The sequence below is a fragment of the Anolis sagrei genome, chromosome 2 (assembly GCF_037176765.1).
Source record: "Anolis sagrei isolate rAnoSag1 chromosome 2, rAnoSag1.mat, whole genome shotgun sequence".
Classification (NCBI taxonomy): Eukaryota; Metazoa; Chordata; class Lepidosauria; order Squamata; family Dactyloidae; genus Anolis; species Anolis sagrei.
In genome coordinates this window covers 32,580,764-32,603,056 of record NC_090022.1, presented here as the reverse complement: position 1 = coordinate 32,603,056, position 22,293 = coordinate 32,580,764, and the positions used below count along the sequence as shown (strand labels likewise).

General features: G+C 37.4%; 1 protein-coding gene across 13 annotated transcripts in view; it reads left to right on the top strand.

The window, feature by feature from the left end:
• CADPS (calcium dependent secretion activator) overlaps positions 1 to 22,293 on the top strand; it is a 437,940-nt gene that overhangs the window by 176,725 nt on the left and 238,922 nt on the right. For all 13 annotated transcript variants that reach the window (XM_067463444.1, XM_067463445.1, XM_060766448.2 and 10 more), the window contains exons 5-6: positions 3,101 to 3,334; positions 9,168 to 9,289. In XM_067463444.1, the coding sequence (XP_067319545.1) occupies positions 3,101 to 3,334; positions 9,168 to 9,289 (356 nt within the window). The remainder of the gene's footprint in view (positions 1 to 3,100; positions 3,335 to 9,167; positions 9,290 to 22,293) is intronic.

Sequence of the window (22,293 nt, the reverse complement as noted above, 5' to 3'; positions counted from 1 at the left end):
TACACAATAATGCTATGTAGTAATTACTGTATTTATGAATTTAGCACCAAAACATTGAAATGTATTGAAACAGCTGTTGATCTGGGTGGGAAGCAGACTGTGTTGGACAATACAGAACGTTGAATGAGCGAAGGTTGGATATGCAAGATTCTACTGTATTTCATCTAATAGATCCACCATTAGCCAGTGAAAAGCATAATAAGATTATCAACTCAGAGTGTTGTAAACACTAGGGATATTTGTGGGAATCAGATCCAAATCCCTGATTAAGCAGAGTAGAGCTTGAGCTTTGCTGGGCTTTCAGCAGGAGAACCAGCTGTAAAAGCATGTCAGGTTCAAAAGGATGGAGGACACTAAGGTCCTCAGAAACCTAGAACGCTTCAGGATTAACAGTAGAGAATGGGTCCACTCACCCACCCCCTGTATTAAAAAGCCATACTGAAAGAAGCATTGTTTACTATTTATGGTTAAAATCCTGTTGGTATTCTGTGCTAATAATGACACTTTTTTAATACTGTCCAACTATCCTGATTTCTTCACTTTGGGCTTATGCTATAAAAGTATATGGGTTCAACTCACACCACAGTTTTAACTAATGCAGAGTTTTCCAAACTGTCTGTCACAATATGTTAGTATGCCGGCTGCAGTGTGTAAGTTTGTCGTGCAAACATAGCAAGAAGCACTTGAGTCTGTGAGAAATAATCAGTAAATTAGAATTCAAAGATTTTCATGAGATAAATTGTGTCTCCATACATTTCATTATTGCAATTTATGTATGTGTCTTGTATAAGGGGTTGGTTTAACAGTTTACTAGTAAAACTGAATTACTTTGTCACAAAATTATGCATGCCTGGAAAGTGTGTCAAGAACAAGAGATGTTTGGAAAGCTGTGATCTAACATTTATTATCTAAAACCAAACAAGCAGTTTTAGTGATTTCAAAATAACTGCATGGCACTGATAATAGTATGGAAATAGTCCACAACTGCAAGGAGCCTTATTTCTCACCAAATTTTTGAGACAGCCCAAACCTAATATTAGGTTTTTAATGTATTTCAGCATTAAATGTCTCTTAAATATTTACATTACTGAGCCAAGTATTGTGAGGTTCAATAAATTAAGTAGAATTGATAACTGTTTTCTAGCATTTTCAGCATTCAAGCTAGGAAGGTATTGTCAAGATTAGACAATACCCCCAATACAATTTAAAAGAGGTTTTTGAGTGTCCCTCATATTGAAAGGATGCATGGAGACAGCAGGGGGATCCATAAGGTCCATCTTTTCTTGATACTGGGACACCTGGCAGCTTCATCTCTCCTTGCTGCACTTGTGTTTGCTGGAAGAGCATATCCCTATGTTCCAATGTGCCAGGAATTGCAGGCCTATAGGAAAGGAACCTACCCAAAGACAGACCTTGAAATAGACTCACTATTTCCAAGTCATATGAGTTAGAACAGGGGTCCTCAAACTAAGGCCCGGGGGCCAGGTGCGGCCCTCCAAGGTCATTTACCCGGCCCTCGCTCAGGGTCAACCTAAGTCTGAAACTACTTGAAAGCACACAACAACAACCACAACAATCCTATCTCATCAGCCAAAAGCAGGCCCACACATCCCACTGAAATACTAATAAGTTTATATTTGTTAAAATTGTTCTTCATTTTAATTAGTGTATTGTTTTTAAGTGTTTTTGCACTACAAATAAGATATATGTAGTGTGCATAAGAATTCATTCTTTTTTTTTCAAATTATAATCCGGCCCTCCAACAATTTGGGGGACTATGACTTGGCTCTCTGTTTAAAAAGTTTGAGGACCCCTGAGTTAGAAAGTCACCTCTGAGGATTCAGTGGGAAAACCCCACGTTATATCCCCAGATACACCCCTCTCCTTCTCCTCTCTACTCTCTACTCAATTGTTTGCATGTTCTTACAGTGCCTTAAGCCAGTATTTCTCAAATTCTGCTCCTCCAGATGTTTTTGGAGTTCATCCCCCACAATTCCTAACATTTGGCAAGCTGGCTGGGATTTCTGGGAGCTGAAGTCTGAAACACCTGGAGAAGCAGAGTTTGAGAAACACTGCCTTAAGCTATCTAAATAACAAATGTTATTTATGGCTGCTATTCGTCTCACAGCCTTGACCAGTCAGATGGCTGCAACTAGCAGGTTATTGTCAATTTTTTTCATGGCATGGATGTCTCTTAAGACTTCTTTAAAGTTTAGAGGGAGCCATGGCACAGTGTAAGTGAACAAAGCTCCTCCATATAAATAGAAACTCCAGCTAAATCAGACTAAGCTTTGGCATGGATATCTGTGTTCATGTATCATTAAGTATGTAGAGCAGAAATGAAGCTAGGTCCAACACTAAATCTTCCAAATTCTTTGAATATGTCCTCTTGGGATTTTTTGGTTTGACACAAGACCTTCACCACAACATGCTCCCCCCATACTTTGTGCAGTTCTTGTTTGTTTTATTAATTGAACTACTTACTAATATTTTGAAATAATGTTATCCTTTCTTCTAAAGCCCTGCATTCTCATATGGTATATCTCCTAGTATGTGCAAGCCACATTTTATTTACTCATTACTAATCTATTTTTTCTTCCATACCTTTGTAACCCAATTCAGAGTGTAGATTATCACATTTATGTTCCTGAATAGTGTACCCCATATATAACTTGGGAAAAATCTCTTGTTTCTCTATCCATTTATACAGTGCCTAAAGCTTGTTTCCTGTTTTTTTGTTGTTGTTGTTGTTTTGCAGTAGCATTTAACTTTAGAGTTTCCTCCAAAGAGAGATATGGTAGGCAACCTTTCTGTGCCCTGTTGTATATATAGTCTTCAAAAGAGCAATATCCAGTAGGCCCTAGGTATCCACTAGGATTTGGTTCCAAGACTCCTCATGGATACCAAAAATTTGTGGATATACAGAATGCCATTCCATATATAAAATGGCAGAATTAAGGTTTCATTTTTGAATCTGTGAATACAGTGAACCAAACTATATTTTACCAAAAACTATTGTTTTATATATTATATTATACGTATTGATTTATTTGATGCAATTGTTTACATTTTTAATTTTATTTTTATCTTTCAATTGCAGGAGCGCAAATTTCCTAAATTTGTATCCAAAGAAATGGAAAACATGTACATTGAGGAACTGAAGTCATCCGTCAATTTGCTAATGGCAAACCTGGAAAGCATGCCAGTCTCCAAAGGTGGGGAGTTCAAGTTACAAAAGCTAAAACGCAGCCACAACACATCAATCATAGACATGGGAGAAGAGAATGAAAATCAACTTTCAAAGTCAGATGTTGTGCTGTCCTTTTCTTTGGAGGTAAATATGTGCAATTTCTTTTTCAAACCAGTTGGAAACATCAGAGTTTTTTTTAAAAAAAATTACTACCAATGTGTAGCTACTTAGAGCTTAAAAGGAAATTGGAAAGTCAGCAAACCGGGAACCAGATTGTTAATACCCAAACAAAAGAATCAATTTTCTAAGAAACAACTTGCAAATTTCTTCTGATTCATTCTTTTCATTACTTTGCTGTACCATTACTGCAGTCTATTAGTCGAATTGGCAGATGTTAAATCAGTTAACTAAATTAAAGATTGCTTGTTTGCCTAGAAAAATTCCATTCAAGAATACGATATATATATGATATGTTAAAAATTGTTATTCTGAAACAGTTTTGGATTCTGAATCAGTCTTGGATTCTGAATAATAAAACCTATACCTATATTTCCATAATATCTCAGCAGATGCTAGAAAGATCTCATTCAAGAATATGATAGCAGTGGGTACATCTACAGAATTAATGCACTTTGATGCCACTTTAAGTGCCATGGCACAATCATAGGAATTGTAGTTTTACATGATCTTTAGTCCAAAAATGCTCACCAATCCACAGATCTCATGATTCTGTAGCAATGAACTATGGCATTCAAAGTGGTATAAAATTGCATTAAATCTACAGTGTAAATGCATCCTGTGATAGCTTTAAAAGCTGCTGATTCACAGTTGAATTAATCCTATATATTGAATCAACCAAACACATTCTTGGATTTCCACATTACTTTGTCACCCCTGACAAATGGCCATCCAGCCTCTGCTTAAAAGCTTCCAAAGAAGGAGCCTCCACCACACTCCGGGGCAGAGAGTTCCACTGCTGAACGGCTCTCACAGTCAGGAAGTTCTTCCTAATGTTCAGATGGAATCTCTTTTCCTGTCGTTTGAAAGCATTGTTCTGTGTCCTAGTCTCCAGGGCAGCAGAAAACAAGCTTGCTACCTCCTCCCTATGACTTCCTTTCACACATTTATACATGGCTATCATGTCTCCTCTCAGCCTTCTCTTCTGCTGGTGAAACTTGCCCAGCTCTTTAAGCCGCTCCTCATAGGGCTTGTTCTCCAGACCCTTGATCATTTTAGTCACCCTCCTCTGGACACATTCCAGCTTGTCAACATCTCTCTTCAATAGTGGTGCCCAGAATTGGACACAGTATTCCAGATGTGGTATACCAAGGCAGAATAGATGGGTAGCATGACTTCCCTAGATCTAGACACTATACTCCTATTGATGCAGGCAAAATCCCGTTGGCTTTTTTTTTGCCACTGCATCACATTATTGGCTCATGTTTAACTTGTTGTCCATGAGGACTCCAAGAGCTTTGGTACAACAAATGTTATAAAAAGTGAAAAGAAAATTTCTTGGTAGTTGTCCTTTTATTGTTTATCGTGTCAACGTTTCTTGATATTTATATCTTCATTACAATTTAATGTCAATTTATAAGCAATCTTAATATCAACCTAATTCAAATACTGCCTGAATACCATGGGAGCTTTGAAGGACAGCTTTCTTTACTACATTCACAAAATGTAGTAAATAAATATAGATAAATATTTGCAAGATAAATATTTGCAAGGGCCATCTACTGTGATTACTTTCCATATAAATATTGTTCATTGCTGAGGTTTGTTCTCTTCACACAGAGTTTCAAGAATCCAGTAGAAAACCTTTACAACCCTTTCTTTAAAAATGTTCTTATAATCTGAAGAATTTGGCAGGGGAAATTAATTTCTACTCTATCACCTTTGATACTATTTCTGTTTCATCCTCTATTTGTTAACATAGAGAAATGAAAACAATTTAATTTTTGAAAATAGACAGGACTGTTGAGACCTAGGGACTCATTTTTTAGGTCTTTTTTAAAAAACTGGAAATTAGTTGTGAAAACAATTAGAGGAATGCTCTCCCTGTTGGTTCCTGTTTCTGCAATATCTCATTTTACCACTTTGTCTCTAATTCAGGAACAAGCAACAAAGCAATTTGAGCAGTTTGTAGTACTAAGTGAAACAGAAGATAAAGGCATGATCTCTAACCTATAGAAAATTCTAATCTCAGTTACATTTTCCAGTAATCTAGGAACCAGTTGAATTTAGGAAAAAAGAACTGGTTGTAACCATCCCCCTGATTCCAACTAGAAAAAAGATTAATTAATCATTTATATTGAAACCAAGCAAAGGTATTTTCAAAAGTATTTTTAAAGGCTCAAATGGATTTTGTTGACACTGGGGTCTTACCACCAGATGTGGTAGTAATTCCTATGAATATTTCAATTCTGGTCTTGATATTTACAGAAATCAGTAAAATGGTATCACAATTTCTTTGTCACCAGAGTTAGGATCACAGTTTCTTTTTTGCAATGCAAATGACTCTCTTTCTCACAATGAATTGATTGTATATTCATTTTCAAACTTTTAGAGGATGTGTATAATTGCAGAGGATTGAGTGCTTTATCACTTTCTTAGTGCTCAGATAGAGTCTGAAACATCATGCTAATGGAAAAGTTGAACAAAGACTTACTATTTCATCACACTAGAGAATGAATCCATTTTAAAACCAGTTTCTGCCTCCTGCAAAATTCTGGGGTTTGCAGTTTAGGGAGGATCCTTTAACAAAGCTACAAACCCCTATCTGTAGGAGGCAGAAACCGGATTTAAAGTGAATTCATTCTCTAGTGTGATGAGGTCATTAGAGATCACAAAAACTATCCCAAATTCTATAGTTACACAAAGAAAAATTCAAGTCTTCCCTCTCCCATTCTTTTTGGTAAGACACTATGGTTTGAATCCTCGTTCAACCATGGAAACCTAGTGGATGACCTTGGGCAAACCACATCCTCTTAACCTGTTCAAGTAGCAAACTATTTTTGAACAAATCTTCCCAACAAAAACCTATAATTGACGTTTGCTTCAGGGTCACCAGAAATCAAAAACAACTTGAAGGAAAACAACAACAATCTTCTATAATATTTGTCATGTCAGCTGAACAATGTTAGCCAGATCTACAGATTCAATAGTTTCATTGTACTGTATTTCAGAAGCATTGTTTGCTGGTTATTTATATTTCTGTAAAATTTGTAATATTTTAATTAAAGAAAGAAAGATTTCTCATGGCATGGGATATGACCAGAATAGTCAGGCCAACAAGATATGTCCTTTCTTTGAGTGGGATATAGGAAGAAGCCACGCTACAGCATTGAGATCTCATACAATTTAGACCAAACACTGGAAAATTATGCACTTACTTGTTTTATTTATTTATTTATATCCACTTTTCTCCTGTATGTGACCCTGTGCTGCTGACTTTGTATGTGAAAACAAAGTAGTTTTAAAACCCAAATACAATTTTTTTTGAAAAGGATTAAATAACAATTTATTGAAAATCATTAATTTAGAACAGTTAAAAACACATTAAACTTATTACTTATTAAAACCAGCATCTCCATTGTACTACACAAGCCTGTTAAAGGCTGAAGGCTTGTTTAAATATGACATTTGCCTGTTGGTGAAAAGAGCAGATAAGGAGCCAAGTGAGCCTTTCTTAGAAGAGAAAGCCATAGAAAAGTTTCCCTTGAGCCCACACCAGATGATCTGTCATGGTGGTGGGACCAAGAAAAAACCCTCCCCCAAAGGTCTGTAAAAACTTGCTTAGACTTGTATAGGAAGATATGGTCCTTTAGCCTTCATTATGTTTTCTTCCTCTTCCTACCTTTTTACTATCCTTTTTTTGGAAGAAAATGTTGATTTCTTTAAGTCAAAAATAAGTCTCTGGGAAATGGTAGTATAATATTCACTAGTATTATTCCACAGGGGCTCTTTCTATTATTCTATTCTCTGAGTTACTTAGTCATCTTTCTTTGTCTGCTATGATTTTGCATTTTGCTGATTAGAGTTGTGACCTGTGTTTTGTATGAAACCTTGGTTTGTAAGAATGAGAGGAAACAAAGAAAATTACAGGGAGCACAAGAATACAATTTATATTAGCAATTTATATCCACATGATATGATATTGTAATTTTAATATTTCCAAATGTGCAGTTCAATTTCCTTTCATCATATTTGTTGTAGAACAGAAGGGACCAAATTTTCATCCTGTAGGATGGGTTAGTGGTTTGTTTACAAGAAATCCAATATTAACTAGGGAGCACCTGGTACTAAAAAAAAAAAAAACATGCATTTTGAATTTTAAAAGGTTACAACTGGGCATTTCTTTTTAGTAGTGGGATGTGGGAAGAGTACAAGAGCCAAACATTCAGCCCATCTACATAAATATGTATTTCTGATTATGCTGATTTTTAGATCACTGGAATAGTTACAGATGTGTGTAGAGAATAATTTTGTTGCCATCATTATCAAAGAACTGGGCATGAGAAATCTTTATCAATCCCTTTAAGATATTGGCAGCTGGCAGCTTCCATGTGAGTGGGCTGGTGAGTTCAGTCTCCATTTTAGTCTGAACTTTATCAAAGATGCTGAATCCCATCCCCAAGACAGCCTCAGCAGTTTGGACCACACCGTTAACATACTGATTGAAACCCAGAGCAATTAGCTATTTCCACTAACATGGGAGTCACTAGCTACCACTTCCTAGTTATTTACAGGTAGTTCCTCATCTACCATATATCAACTCCCATTGTAAAAGTTATGAGTGGGTTTGTTTAAAAGATTTAATAGTATAAATTACACCATTCCCCTCCCAAAGCTCTTTTAAAAAATATGGCCCACTTCTGTCTAGAAACAGAGGTTGAAAAAGACATTAACATTGATAAATAGATAGAAGGAGACATCCATTATTTGGCCAATGAAAATCTTGCACATAGATGCAGTCATTAACATGCACATACATCTGCTTGCTTCTTGGTGTTGTGTCTTCTGCTGTGGAACACGTATGTTATCCCAGTGGTCTAAAACCAAAGGAAACAAAGTCACTTGGGTTACACTGGCACACAAACACTGCAGTCAGTTCCTATTATAGATGTTTCAGAAGCAAGGGTGGTCTTCCAGCTAAGTAAACTATGAGTTCCCAGGAAAGGGTGAATAGGAAGATGTGATGCAAAGGAATGGCATTTCAGATCTGCATTTATTAAAATCTTCATTTCAAAACATTTTACATGAATCATGGGTCCTGTAGTAACTGCTTTATATTTATGCGCACTCTGGCATATGGAATCATCTGTCGTTTTCAGCAGCTGCTGTTGCAGACATCTTGCTGGACCTGACAAGAGACAACAAACTCAGAAAGGAGTTTTAACTAGCAGTGCTTATGTAAATTGATTCCAAGTTGTCAAGTCATGGTTCTGGAAGGAGGGGGTCTTTTGATATATTATCAAGACTTGAATCCATTATCATGCTAACAGATGTTGACTATCATACTATCATCCTGCGATTTCCTCCTAATCTATCTTGGTATTCCGTTTTGTCTGAAATCTGTTCTGTAGGGTTTTCATGTTTTTGTAGGCAGATTTGGGGTGTTTTCAAGTGTAGGTGGGTTTTCCTAGTTACTCAATAGAAAAGGTTATGTCTGCAAAACAATCGTGTCAGAACCTGGTTTAGATGGTTTACTAGCACTCACCAAAGTGCTAGTCTCCCACTTGCACCAACAGTATCAAAATAGAGCCTTTTTATTTGTCTCCTTGTAGATTCTCACATACTCACTGATCTCCCAAATGTAGCTAGTAGATTGTTGGGTTGTTGTAGGTTTTTCGGACTGTATGGCCATGTTCTAGAAGCATTCTCTTCTGACGTTACACCTGCATCTATGGCAGGCATCCTTGTCATTTCCAGATCTGAATGCTGAATGTTTTTCTTTTCTTTTCTTATTTTATAGGTTGTCATCATGGAAGTTCAGGGTCTCAAATCTTTAGCACCAAACCGCATTGTGTATTGCACTATGGAAGTAGAAGGAGGAGAAAAACTACAGACAGATCAAGCTGAGGCATCAAAACCAACGTAAGATTTTCTTCATTACCCTCAGATTTTTTTACTCTTCTCCAGTCTTGTAACAAGCACGAAGAATAGTTAATCTTTCTGGTTTAAATACAAGAAATATCTCCTCATAGGAAACAGTCGCATGACCTAGAATTAAGGATTCCTAAGCAATGAGTCAGCCATGGCTTTTAGTACATTCTGTAGTTTTGTTGAAATTAGTGAGACATATCATAAGTACTTAAAATTAGGCCTATACTGAATTGCTGTGCAGAAGAAAAACCAGTGAGCTTGAAAGTAGCATAAATTCCAACTAGATCTCTATTTTGTTGTAGGGGAGAAATTATTCTGCAGTCTGACTAAAAACCTCCTATTGTGTGCCTCTTTCTTTCATCTTCTTCCTAGATCTTTTTAGTGGTTTCAGGTCATGTTTTAAAAATAGGGGAACTATCAGTATTTCTTTTCTCACATATTCTTGCAAATGTAATAAGGAATTAATAAAGGATCTGTCTTATTGTGTCAGGCACTGCAGGGTTCAACCAAGAGTCCTAAGATGATATTGCATGTGTCTTCAAGCCACTTGTCAACTTATGGTGATCCCATACATTTCCATTTGCTTCCTCTGAATATAACCTACAGCATTTGATATTTGTTGGCAATCTCCCATTCAAATACTAACCAAGGCCGATCCTGTTTAGCTTCCAAGATCAGATTGGTTCTAGTCCCTTAACATATTTAGGTTATTATTAGTCATGAGGGCCAGAGTCTATTAAGTTCACATTTCATTGTTAGAATTGCACACTAACTTGGAGGAAGCCTCCCTCTTGCCATGAAGTCATGCAGTAAGTGGAAACAACATATTCCCCCAATCATGTGCTCAAGAGTTGTGATTCAAGAAATCATGCTACATTTTGTTCTGTGGGTTTGTGTATATCAATCAAAGGGTTCCAGAGAGAAAAACCTGAAAAGGAGTCCTTTTAATAATGTCCTACTGACTCGGCAATTGACACTTTGGCCTTCCCTAAGTATCAATCTAGGGATCACAAGCTTAATAGAGTCTTTTAAAAATAAAGAATTGATCTTTTTTTCCCCTTATGAGTCTAATGATTAATCTTTCTGATAGGCCCCAGTTTAGTCAGGTTCCCATTTAAACCAGTGTTTCTCAACCTGAGGTTCAGGACTCCAGGGGAGAAAGTCATGAGGGGTGTGTGAGAGGGGTTGCCAAAGACCATCAGAAAACACAGTATTTTGTGTTGGTCATGGGGATTCTATGTGGAAAGTTTGGCCCAATTCTATTGTTGGTGGGGTTCAGAATGCTCTTTGGTTGTAGGTAAACTGTAAATCCCAGCAACTACTACTCCCAAATGTCAAGGTCTTTTTTCCCAAAACTCCACCAGTGTTCACATTTGAGCATATTGAGTATTTGTGCCAAATTTGGTCCAGATCCATCATGATTTGACTCTATAGTGCTTTCTGGATGTAGGTGAATTGCAACTCCAAAACTCGATGTCAATGCCAAAAAAACCTCTTCCAGTATTTTCTGTTGGTCTTGGGGGTTCTGTGTGCCAATTTTGGATTAGTGCCATCATTGGTGGAGTTCAGAATGCACTTTGATTGTAGGTGAACTATACATCTCAGCAACTAGAACTCCCAAATGACAAAATTAAATTCCCCCGCCCCCAAAAAGATTTTTGGGGGGATGTATCGGGTATTTGTGCCAAATTTGGTCCAATGAATTGAAAATACATCCTCCATATCATATATTTACATTACGATTCATAACAGTAGCAAAATTACAATTATAAAGTTGCAACAAAAATAATTTTATGGTTGGGGTCCCTACAACATGAGGAAATGTATTAAAGGGTTGCGGCATTTGGAAGGTTGAGAACCACTGATTTTACCACTTTGATTTTTCTTCTGCAGCTTAACTTGGAGACAATTATATGAAAAATCACCATGTTGTCATGCTTTCCTTTGGGAAATAATTACTCTAAATCTAGACACCAATATGTGGATTAAGTGTTCATTCATTTTGTTTTTGCTTTGATGATATAGGTATGAGCATTCTATATATCCCTAATTGTCAACAAACCAACAACCTGTTGTCATTTTCAAAGAATGTTGTACCTTTGTCAGCACTTGTGCCATAAAGATTTGATTACTAGCAGCTGTTTTTATGTTGACTAAATCTATCAATCTGCTCACATTCGTCGCAAAACATAATGTCTGTTGTTTCTAGTCAGGTCTCTCTTTTAGCCTCAGATTATGCAATCATTTTTTCACCTCTTCACTAAATGCACTTGGTGAAGGAAATAAAATTTAAGGAACCCTTTACTAAATTCTAATTATCAATTAGAGTGTCAATGGCACATCTGTCTAGACAAACTTTTGAGTAGTGCTGATCCCAATACATCTTGGATTATAGCGCTGTCACTCCAAAATTTGCAAAGATGTGCAATGTGCATTGAGTATTACATTTCCAGTGAATCAAAATGGTTTTTTTCTTTAAAATGTGGCATATTTCAATTAGTCTTGCATCAGGAAATTGTCAGTGCTTTCATGCTGGCTTCAATGTACTCTTGTGGTACTTGCATCCTCGTTCTGTTTTCAGCTTTTGATGTCAAGCCATCTGCATTCTTGCAGAATTTAACTGTTTTGCACCAATCCCTAATGCTACATAGGAAATCTCAAAGGACATATGTGCTTATACCAAGGCACAGAGATTTGGGATTCTGGTGTTGTGTGAACAAATGGAGCAGAAGAGAGAGAGACAGAGTGAATTATACAAAATACTTTTGCCATGTGAAATACACATCTTTTTATATTGGAGCAGATTCCCTGAGTAATCTGGTCCCTTAGGTTGGTTGACTGTTGTCTACTTCTTGTCTAAAGGAAAGGCTGCCCAAGTAGCAGAAAGATATGGCATGTTCCATTCCCATTTTTGTTATAATATATAATATAATACCTGCTCTCTTTACTTGGAAACTGAAAGTCGCTTCTGTTGTGCAAGAATTGGCCATATACAGAGATGTTACCCAGGGGATGCCTGGATATGTTACCATCCTGAGGGAGGCTTCTCTCATGTCCCCGCATGGGAAGCTGAGGCTGACAGATGGGAACTCACCCCATCTCACAGATTTGAACCACTGACCTTCAGGTCAGCAGTTCAGCCAGCATAAGGGTTTAAAAGAGACTTGTGGTGGCCCACATTGCTTCACCTCCCAGTGAGATGACCAACTTTTGGGAGAGTGAAAGATGGGATTGAAAGACCAAATACTAGTCATTCTTGCCTGGGGATCCTAAACCTTGTAGTTCAAAATGACTTTTCAGTGCTTTGGTAATGGCAGAGAATGAGTGTATATCTACACTACAGTTTGACCACCACTTTAACTACCACAGCTGAATGCTATGGAATCATTAAAGTTGTAGTTTGGTGAGGAATCAGTTGTCTTTGACTGAGAAGGCTAAAGACTTTGTATAACTCCCATGATTCCATATTATTGAGCCGGGGAAGTTGAAATGGTGTCAAGCTGCATTAATTCTACAGTGTAGAAACATCCTGAGTTGTTTTTGTGCTGGTTATTCTTCACACATACACACATGCAGAAAGGAATAAGGTTAATAATGGCTTTACAAACACATTATGTTAGAAATGTATCAAAGATCTTGTTCTTCAGTCCTTAAAGCAGTCTTGAAATAAAACTTCCCTGTTGTTTTTTTTAAAAAAAAACAATACAATACAACTTTAGCAAGTTTTCTTCCATGTTTTTAATCCTGATAAATATTATAATATCTTCAAATAATCCAACGAGAGGCAGCCAGGCTAATAACTGGAGCTGCATACAGGGAGCACACAACTCTCATGTTATGTCAGCTCCATTGGCTACCTGTTTGCTACTGGGCACAGTTCAAAGTGCTGGCTTTGGCCTATAAAGCCCTAAATGGCCCCAGCCCAGTTTACCAGTCTGAATGCATCTCCCTTTACGAATCACCGCGGAAAGGTCCCCCTTGACATTAAGTCTAGTTGTGTCCGACTCTGGGGGGTGGTGCTCATCTCCATTTCTAAGTCGAAGAGCCGGCATTGTCCATAGATTCCTCCAAGGTTATGTGGCCAGTATGACCGCATGGAACAACATTACCTTCCTTCTGAAGTGGTACCTATTAATCTATTCTCAATTGCATGTTTTCAAACTGCTAGGTTAGCAGAAGCTGGGGCTAACAGCGGGAGCTCACCTTGCTATCCGAATTTGAACTGCTGACTTTTCAGTCAGCAATTTTAGCAGTTCAGCGGTTTACCATGCTGTACCACCAGGGGCTCCCCAGGTATTACATGCTGCTTTTAAAATGTTTCAGGTAGTTGGAAGTGCTGATCTTTTAAAGTATGTTTTGAGTTAGAAGAAAGCCTTATATGAATAAAAATACAAATAAAATAGTCTGGAGCTCAGTTCACTTCTTACTGTTCTTATTTTCAATATGGAAGAGACAGGGTGCATTGTTATTAAACACTGTGATTTCCCCTTGTCTGTAAATGATCCACTCTGTCCTGCAACCTCTTAATTCTTCCGGTTCATCTGTTGCTTGTATAGGTCAGACTGCAACTCTTTTGAACCCTGTTTCAATTAAGCACTGAATTTTTGCATTTTTCAGTATTTAGCCATCATAGAAGCACTCTGCTTGCTTTAATGGCATCTTTAATTAAGTTTTTTCAAAAAAAATCTCTTCTGATATTTATTTCCAATTTACTGGCACATGTTTCATAAGCCTTTCAGAAAAAAAGGTTTTTCCTGATATCTGATCGGAACATCAGTTCTTGTGAAGGATCTATCAGCAAGCTGCTCATACGCCCTTTGATTGGGATTACTGATCACATTTTGCATTTCAGCTGTATTTGTTGTGACTTCTTGCTTGTTTTGGATTTGAAAAGCTGCTGGATAGCTCCATCTATAATATAAGATGAAATGAAATGGGATCTGCCATGGCACAACTGTATAAGCATCTAATTACCAAGGGTCCCTGAAGGACAGCTGTGACAGGTTGAAGCCCAAAACCTTCCCAGTATTTACTCTTTCTGTTTCTATAAAGTAACAAGGAAAAAATAATCTTCATTCAAGAAATCTCACAAGGGAACAATGCTGCCATGTCAGGTTTGCTCCTGCAATCTGATTGTCTCATTTACCACAAGAATCCAAGGCTCCAACAGAATACAAACTAGGCCTGGGTAACAACGGAAAAATTTGTTTCTAAAATCGATTCGTTTTTTGGGGGGTTTTGCGTTTTGTTATTTAAAATAATTACAAAATTTTCCTTTTAAAAAGTTCAATATTTACGAAATTTCGTAAATGGTAAAAAATTAACGAATCGATTTCCGAAACAATAATGAATCGATTCGTTAATGGCGGACGTGACCGCGAAATACGCTAAAAAACCTCCAAAAACTTCTGAAGCTTCCCTCTCCCTCTGTTGTTGACTGTTAGTGTGATATTATAATTTTTTTCACTAATTAAACCATAAAACTGGCCCAGACATGCGGAAATAATAACGAAACGACCTCAAAACAATAACGAAACGAATACAATAACAAAATACGAAGCATTTACAAAACGTATTTAAAAATTCGTTTTTTTAAATAATTGCTCCAGAATGGTTCGTTATCGTTTTGTAATTGAAAAAATTAACGAATTATTAACGAATTACGAATTAACGAAACGAAACCGCCCAGCCCTAATACAAAATAGGACCCATTGAACTCAGTGGGATACATTGCTCATTTCATGTGTGGGATTGCATTGTAAATTTTGTAATCATTCCCCCACCTCTATACATTTGTATTTAGAGAGGACAGTGAATGCCCTTGAGAAATAGTTTTGCATTCACTTTCTCTGCTCCAGTTATTTTGCCTTAGGTTTCTGGAGAGGATGAGTCAGCAAGCCCTCCTCCAAATATTCAGAAGCTGCTTATTAGCAAACAATCGCAGACCCAAAAGTGAGCCAGAGAATTATGGTACATCCTTTGTTTTAAGCCATCATCAGTAGTTACCAAGAATGATTGAAGAATATAATCTAAGAAAGTTCTTTAACAAAGATTATATGATCTTCTGGTAGGTTCAAAATACTACCTGACCCCTTATGTGTGGGTCTTCAAGTCATCTGTCAACTTATGGTCACCTCATGAATTTCAAAGGTTTTCTTAGACAAGGAATGCTCAGAGGTATCCCCCCCCCCCCCCCCCCCAGTTCCTTCCTCTGAAATACAGTCTATAGCACCTGGTGTTCATTGCCAGTCTTTCATCCAAGTACTAACCATGGCCAACACTGCTTTGCTTTCAAGATCCAAAGGGATCTTTTGCTTTTACGGTATTTAGGCAACTATTGCCTAATCACGTGTCCCTTGTTGTTTCCTTATGCTATTGTTTTTCAAAGTTTCATACCCTAAGAGAACTCAATAACAGTTTATATGCAGAAGAACTCTGGTTTAATCTGCTGCAGAACAACTGATTACATATTGTGTAACAGATGTGGACAAGCTCTTCTTTAAACCATCTTCCACTGAGAAACCATTGACAGCTTTTCCTTGACATGCAGTTTGGAATTATCCCCTGTACTACCTAGTTATTTTATCCATATTCCTTCATGGTCAGTTCAATATAGGCTTAAAGCCTTCTTAGCATAGTATGTGTCACTTCTAGAGATATAAAAGTACCAAAAAAATTAAATATGGGAAGGTACAGCTTTACAAGGGAAAATGGAGGAAATGGGGGAATACTGTAATTTTGAAACACATGATGGATTGCATATAACTTTGTCACAAAATTATAATGTTGGCATATTAACAGTACAGATATGGCTTAACTTCCATGGAAGATGGCTTTTTTGGTGGCTATCACCTTGGCCCAACAGGCTAGTGAACTCTGCGCTCTTAGATCAGATGAGCCTATTTGTGGTTTCATAAGGACAAAGTGGCATTTCTCAAGAAATGGTCCTGCCTGGCTTTTTTCAGAAGCCTTCCTCTTCATTGGAGCAGTTTTTACATTTATTGGATAGGGGTCTGGCCTTTTATTTTCAGTACAGGCTGCTTTCTTTTGGGCCACCTGGGTGCACAGAGTGTCACCTGCTGTTTCCATCTGTAGATGCCACCCTCAAATCCCACGAGCACCATCTCAAGGATCTTTAATTCTATCCTTAACCTCTCTCTCCTACCCCCCCCCCCCAATCTGCAATGTCTCAAAAACCTTTTACAGAAAAGTGCAATTTCACCACTGCATTCCTCTGCTGTTAGTGAATGGTTTTTTTTTTTCTCCCATTATTTTTTGGTACCTAAATGTGATTTTGTCATTGCATTTTTTTCTTTTTTTAATGTAATTTTAATGCTGCTGCTTGTTGCTTATGTTTTGGTTTTATCTTGCTGTAATATATTGTTTGGGTTTGGCCTCATGTAAGCTACCCCAAGTCCCCGTTGGGGAGATGGTGGCGGGGTATAAATAAAGTTTATTATTATTATTTTTATTGCTTATCTGTATCAACATATCTCCTTCTATTAACCATCTCAGAGGCTAAGGTTGTCCAAGGATTTCCTGTTCTCGATCCCACTCCACTAGGAGGCACTACTGTTGGGGATGAGAGACAGGGCCTGCTCCGTGGTAGCCCTTTGGGTATAGAACTCTCCCCAGAGAAATTAGATCAACCCCCTCCTTCATGAACTTCAGGAAGAAATTGAACACTTAGTTGTAGGACCAAGCCTTTGGAAAATTATTCCCAGTGATCTTTCAATGCAATAATGAAGAATGTAAATGACTCCTGGAACACACCTTTGGATTGTGTGATTTTAATTAATTGTTTTAAGCTTGATATGTTTTAATTATTTAGTTTTAAATTATATGTTGTCTTATTCTATATATGTATTTATGGCATCGAGTTGTGCTTTTGTTGTGAGCCTCCCTGAGTCCCCTTTAGGATAAGAAGAGTGGGATATAAATGCAGTAAATAAATAAATACAATTTATTCATACCAAAATCTTTTAAAATTCCATTATTTTTATTTTTTTAATTATTTGTTACATATGCAGTTACAATGTCCTGAACTGAGAGAAACACCTGAACTACACATCTCTGTAACAACCACTGAAAAAAAGGAATACAGGATCAGAAATTGCAATGATATGGTGAACTATACATAGGGTCAAAATATCAGCCTTCAGCCTCAGGAGTTTCAGATGCTAAATTAAATTAATGAACAGCTTTCTTCTAGTTCTTATACCACTTTCTGGTGGTAAAACTTTCTGATGGGCGGGGTGTGATTATGCAAATGTAGTCTGAAGGTGCCATGTGAATGATCATCCCTAATATGAGGATAAACCCTAATAAGGATGACCCTTTTTTAAAAAGTGAAAAAAAGGTCAAAAATATGTTTCCACATTTAGAAACCCTGATAAAGAGAATCCTGGATTAATGTGAATCTTTGAAGTTTGGGACTTGCTCTACACAAATTTCACACATGGTCTTTTTGTACGGAAAAAATATATATTCAAGAATATTGTTTTCTATGAAAATATAGTGCTTAGGAAAGCTTTTTAATGCATCTTCTAGAATCTACAAGCCAACAAGGACATTGAGAAAAGCCATCTAAAGAGTTCATTTTTCCAGCATTTGATATAACGTCAGAACAAGTGTACTCAAGAATCAGATTAGAGCAAGCTTCCTTACTTTATGCATCTAAAATGAGTTACTTTCAGGGGGTGGGGGTGAATAATTACACAAGTAAAGTCTAACCGTATTTTTTGAATCAAACCATCATTGGCATTTTGTTCTTGTCCCTTGATCCCCTCCAGTCATAATAAAGCAGTTAAGTCAGAATTCTAAAGTAGAAGGAGGCAAGAATACAATGGTAAATCACATGTGTTTCATTTTCTTTGGAATGCCTAGTAAATTTTACATTATCAGAGTTGCTGTGATAGCATAGTATAAAACGTTCCTGCAGCAAACGTCAACCATCAAGATATTCACAAGAGACTACAGTTAGGTTAGGGGTGTGATCGCTGCAGTTGAAGGTGGGGGGTAGGACATCTGAAGCCCACTAGTGTCATCTAGCGGTTGAAAAACAACATGACTTCATTCAGAGGGGATTCCTATTAATGCATAGCCTTCCTTCCTGTTGCGTGAGGCTTTTGGGTGAACTGAGTGTTCAATGAACAGTAAAGCTGGGAATGTATAATACACCATGACAGTTCCATTTCTTCACTGTAAAGGTCACTATTCTTTTAACTTCTCGAGACAGTCCTTCAAGATAAGGCATACAACTAATTGGTATGGGAGTGAGGAAGCAGACAGAGATAAACTTAAGACAGTCACCCACAAAACAGGCCTAAAGCAACCATTGTCCAGCAAATCATGTTGTGCAGTATGCTCATGCCCATCACTACTAGTCATTCCCTGCTGGATAGACCTGTGCTTTGAGAAGAATTATTTTAAAGACTTTATTACTGTCAGCTCTACAAATTCAGTGAGATTAGGTGTACAGGAACACCTCAAATGTTCAAAATTATAAATAATAAATAATAAACTTTTTTTAAATCAGAGAGAAGACCTCTCTAGGAATAACTTTGTCCTCCACTGAAACTCTTTCTGAGGTTTACCATAGAATCATGCAGGAAAATCTACAAATGCTAGAGAAGGGTTCTCTCTGGGAGGCTCTTCATCCATCAGAGTAACACTATAGGACCTAGAGATTCCTAGATATAACATATTAATCAAATTCATGAAAAATCAAATCCACAAAAGTGAAACCCACAAATGTGAAATATTTCTGTTCCAGGCATTTATGTGTTTGCAGGTGCCTTCCCCAAATGTTTATGTATCTCCCTCTATTAAATCTCTGTGCTATATTTCTGTATCACACTTCTTATGGAAATTGCTATCATTTACTGGGAAAGTAGTGGCTGAACTGTCTTTTGCGGTTTGGATATCTTTTGAAGTTTTTTGACTGACACCAAGTAGTTCCTAAAAGATGACAGCTTATGCTCAGTTTTTGACATGGTGGAGGAATAGAGATACAGATGTCACAAAGGACAAGACATCCCAGCTAAACAGGAGAACCCTTTTTACTGTAAGAGCTGTTTGACAGTCAACTAAATTGCTCTGTAAGCTCTCAATTATTGGAGGTCTTTAAACAGAGATTGAAAGGGAGCATTTTGCTTGTGTATTCCCATATGGAAGGGCATTGAACTAGATGACCCTTATGATTTGTCCCAGTGCTATGATCCTAAGACTGTTGCTGATACTTTCATTAGCTATGCCATCCCCTGTTTGGCAGATTTGGAAAAGATTATCATTTTCATGTAGTCTTTTCTTTTGGATACAGAGGTCTGTGTGTACTTAATATACTCATAAGATTATGTGAATATTGACTGAATGTGGATGCCACTGACATTCGTTGTGCCTTTCCTGTTTGACAGACATTGTAAGAAGGACTACCTAGAGCAGCAGTTCTCAAAGTGTGGGGCTCCTCAAGCATACTGAGGGGCTCCATGATTTCTTCCTACTCCTCCTTCCTCTCCCTCTCCCTCCAAGCTTACCCTCCTCTGTCCTCCTCCTCCTCCCCCTCTTCTCACCCCTTCCCCAAAGCTTTTTCTTCTCTCTTCCCTCATCTTCAAAAGCCTTTTTTCCTCACCTCCCTTGCCATCCAGATCCTTTTGCCCTCATCTTGCTTGCTTCCAAAAACCTATTTCCCTCCCACTGCTCAGGGGGTGCTTCAAATGTGCTTTTCCTGCATGGCAGAAGGAGTTGGACTGGGTGGCCCCTGGGGTCTTCCACTGAAATACTGCTCAGTTTATGTTGGCAAAAAGTTTGCCCATGTTATTCTCTCTCTCTCTCTCTCTCTCTCTCTCTCTCTCTCTCTCTCTCAGTGAGGGAGAGAGGGCAGGATATAAAACAAAGTAAATAAATAAGAACATTCTACTAAAACGAAGGAAAAGCACTCTTTTTCCCCCTTTCTCTGGCTGTTGCAATCTAAACATTTATTGGGGCTACAAGAGAAACTTTTGCTTCAAAAAGGGCTCCGTGGCTGAAAACTTTTGAGAACCTCTGATCTATATAGAATCATTCAAATGTAGCCTTTTCTCCAGCATGAACAAAGCACAGGGTAAAATGGATGTAGGCAGATCTAGCGGCTTGAGTACCTGTTACACAAGTGACTTCAAAGGACTATAACAGTGATGGCTTCTATGGCAGTGAGATAATGAACCTGCTCTGGTTTTTAAATGAGCTGTCCGCAGTGCTGAAACTATTTTGGGATAGCATTCAGCACTTTTGATAGTTTAAACTTCATCCTAAAACCCAGAATTGATTTACAGCCCCACTGAGAGTGATACCACCAGTTTCCACTTGGCTGTAATATGTAGGTTTTTTTTTTTTTAAAAAAGACATCTACATAAAAGAGGAGTGTCTGTCTTACTTTTTCTCCATGTTTTCAGCCTTAAAAGCTTTAACAATAGCCAAGATTTTTCCCCATGACATAAGATTTGTTGGGACAAAAATAAATATGCTGTACAATTGATACCGTATCTCATTAAAAGCTCTTTAAACAAAAAGTCAACATTTGGAAAAGTTAGCGGTTAAGTTAGTCAGCCTGAACTGTGAAAAACATTTTTTTCTAAGATTAGAAAAGGTCCCAACTTTAGTGGTGGCATCTCCATTGAAGACTAAGGAAATCTCTTGTTTGGAACTCTGCCTATATTAATGTGGACAATCTGAAGTGATGCAATCTAAAACAACTACCGGTAGCTTTTTAAAAAAAATAAAAAATACTAAAACCATAGTTTGCAGAATTTAGATTGCAATAGCCAGAGAAAGGGGGAATAAGAGTGCTTTTCCTTCGTTTTAGTAGAATGTTCTTATTTATTTACTTTGTTTTATATCCCACCCTCTCTCCCTCGCTGAGGGACTCAGAGCGGCTAACACTCAGCAGCAATTCCATGCCATTCAAACATAATACAGTACTAAAATAAAATGCATAAAAATCGAAGAATACAAAAGTTCCATTGACAATTCAAGGTGCTGGCTTTATCCTATCCAATTCAAGGTGCTGGCTTTATCCTATAAAGCCCTAAACAGTTTGGGCCCAACCTACTTGAGGGACCCCGTCTCCTCCTCCCAGCCCACACGAACCCTGTGATCATACATAATAAACATTATAAACAGTATCAGACAATATTAAAAACCAATGATATTAAAAGCCAATTCCATCTAAGTACCATTGTCAAATTCAATAGCCATTTAACAGGTTACCCATTGCCTTCCCCAAAAACTTCCTTCCAGAGAAAGGTCTTTATTTGCCTTCTGAAGGATGGCAGGGAAAGAGCTATTATGATGTTCTTTCCATAGCTGACTGAAGTGCTTAGAAGCAGCATGTAAATAGCCTGACTTCTCATACTTTGGGAAAAACTAAGGCACTAGTGTTATCTTTTCAGATGTTGTAACTGATAGCAAACGTCCTGTGTGTATATAAGAGCAAATAATGTTCACTCATTACTCCTAAAATGTTTTGGGGATTCATTTGGGAGGATTTTTGGCTATTTCAATCCATTTTCTACATTTTTCACTGTATTTTTAATTTAAAAGTTATTACATTAGCAATTTGCAAGTAATGCACAGCGGATAATGCTAGTGTGTTCCTTTTTAAACATTATGGGCAATAAGAATAATGTACTCTTTGAAAACAATGTCATAAAGTTTTAGTTTATGGTTGCATTCAAAGTACACAAACTATGTGGCTGAGAAAATCCATAGCTTGCTCTGTTCAGATTACAACACCCAGAAAAAGAAAGGACAGCAAATGTTTACTGTGAATGTTTACTCCTTTGTTTCAGTAGAGTGTACTGTCCATCTAGATTCAATATATGTTTTATTTATTGTGTTTGTGTACCTGTGTATTCAGCTCATCAGTTGCAGCTATCTATTATTCTAAATTAATCATTCTCAAATATTTGCATATTTAGGATTGCAGCCCTGACCATGTGATCATCTCAAAAGATCTC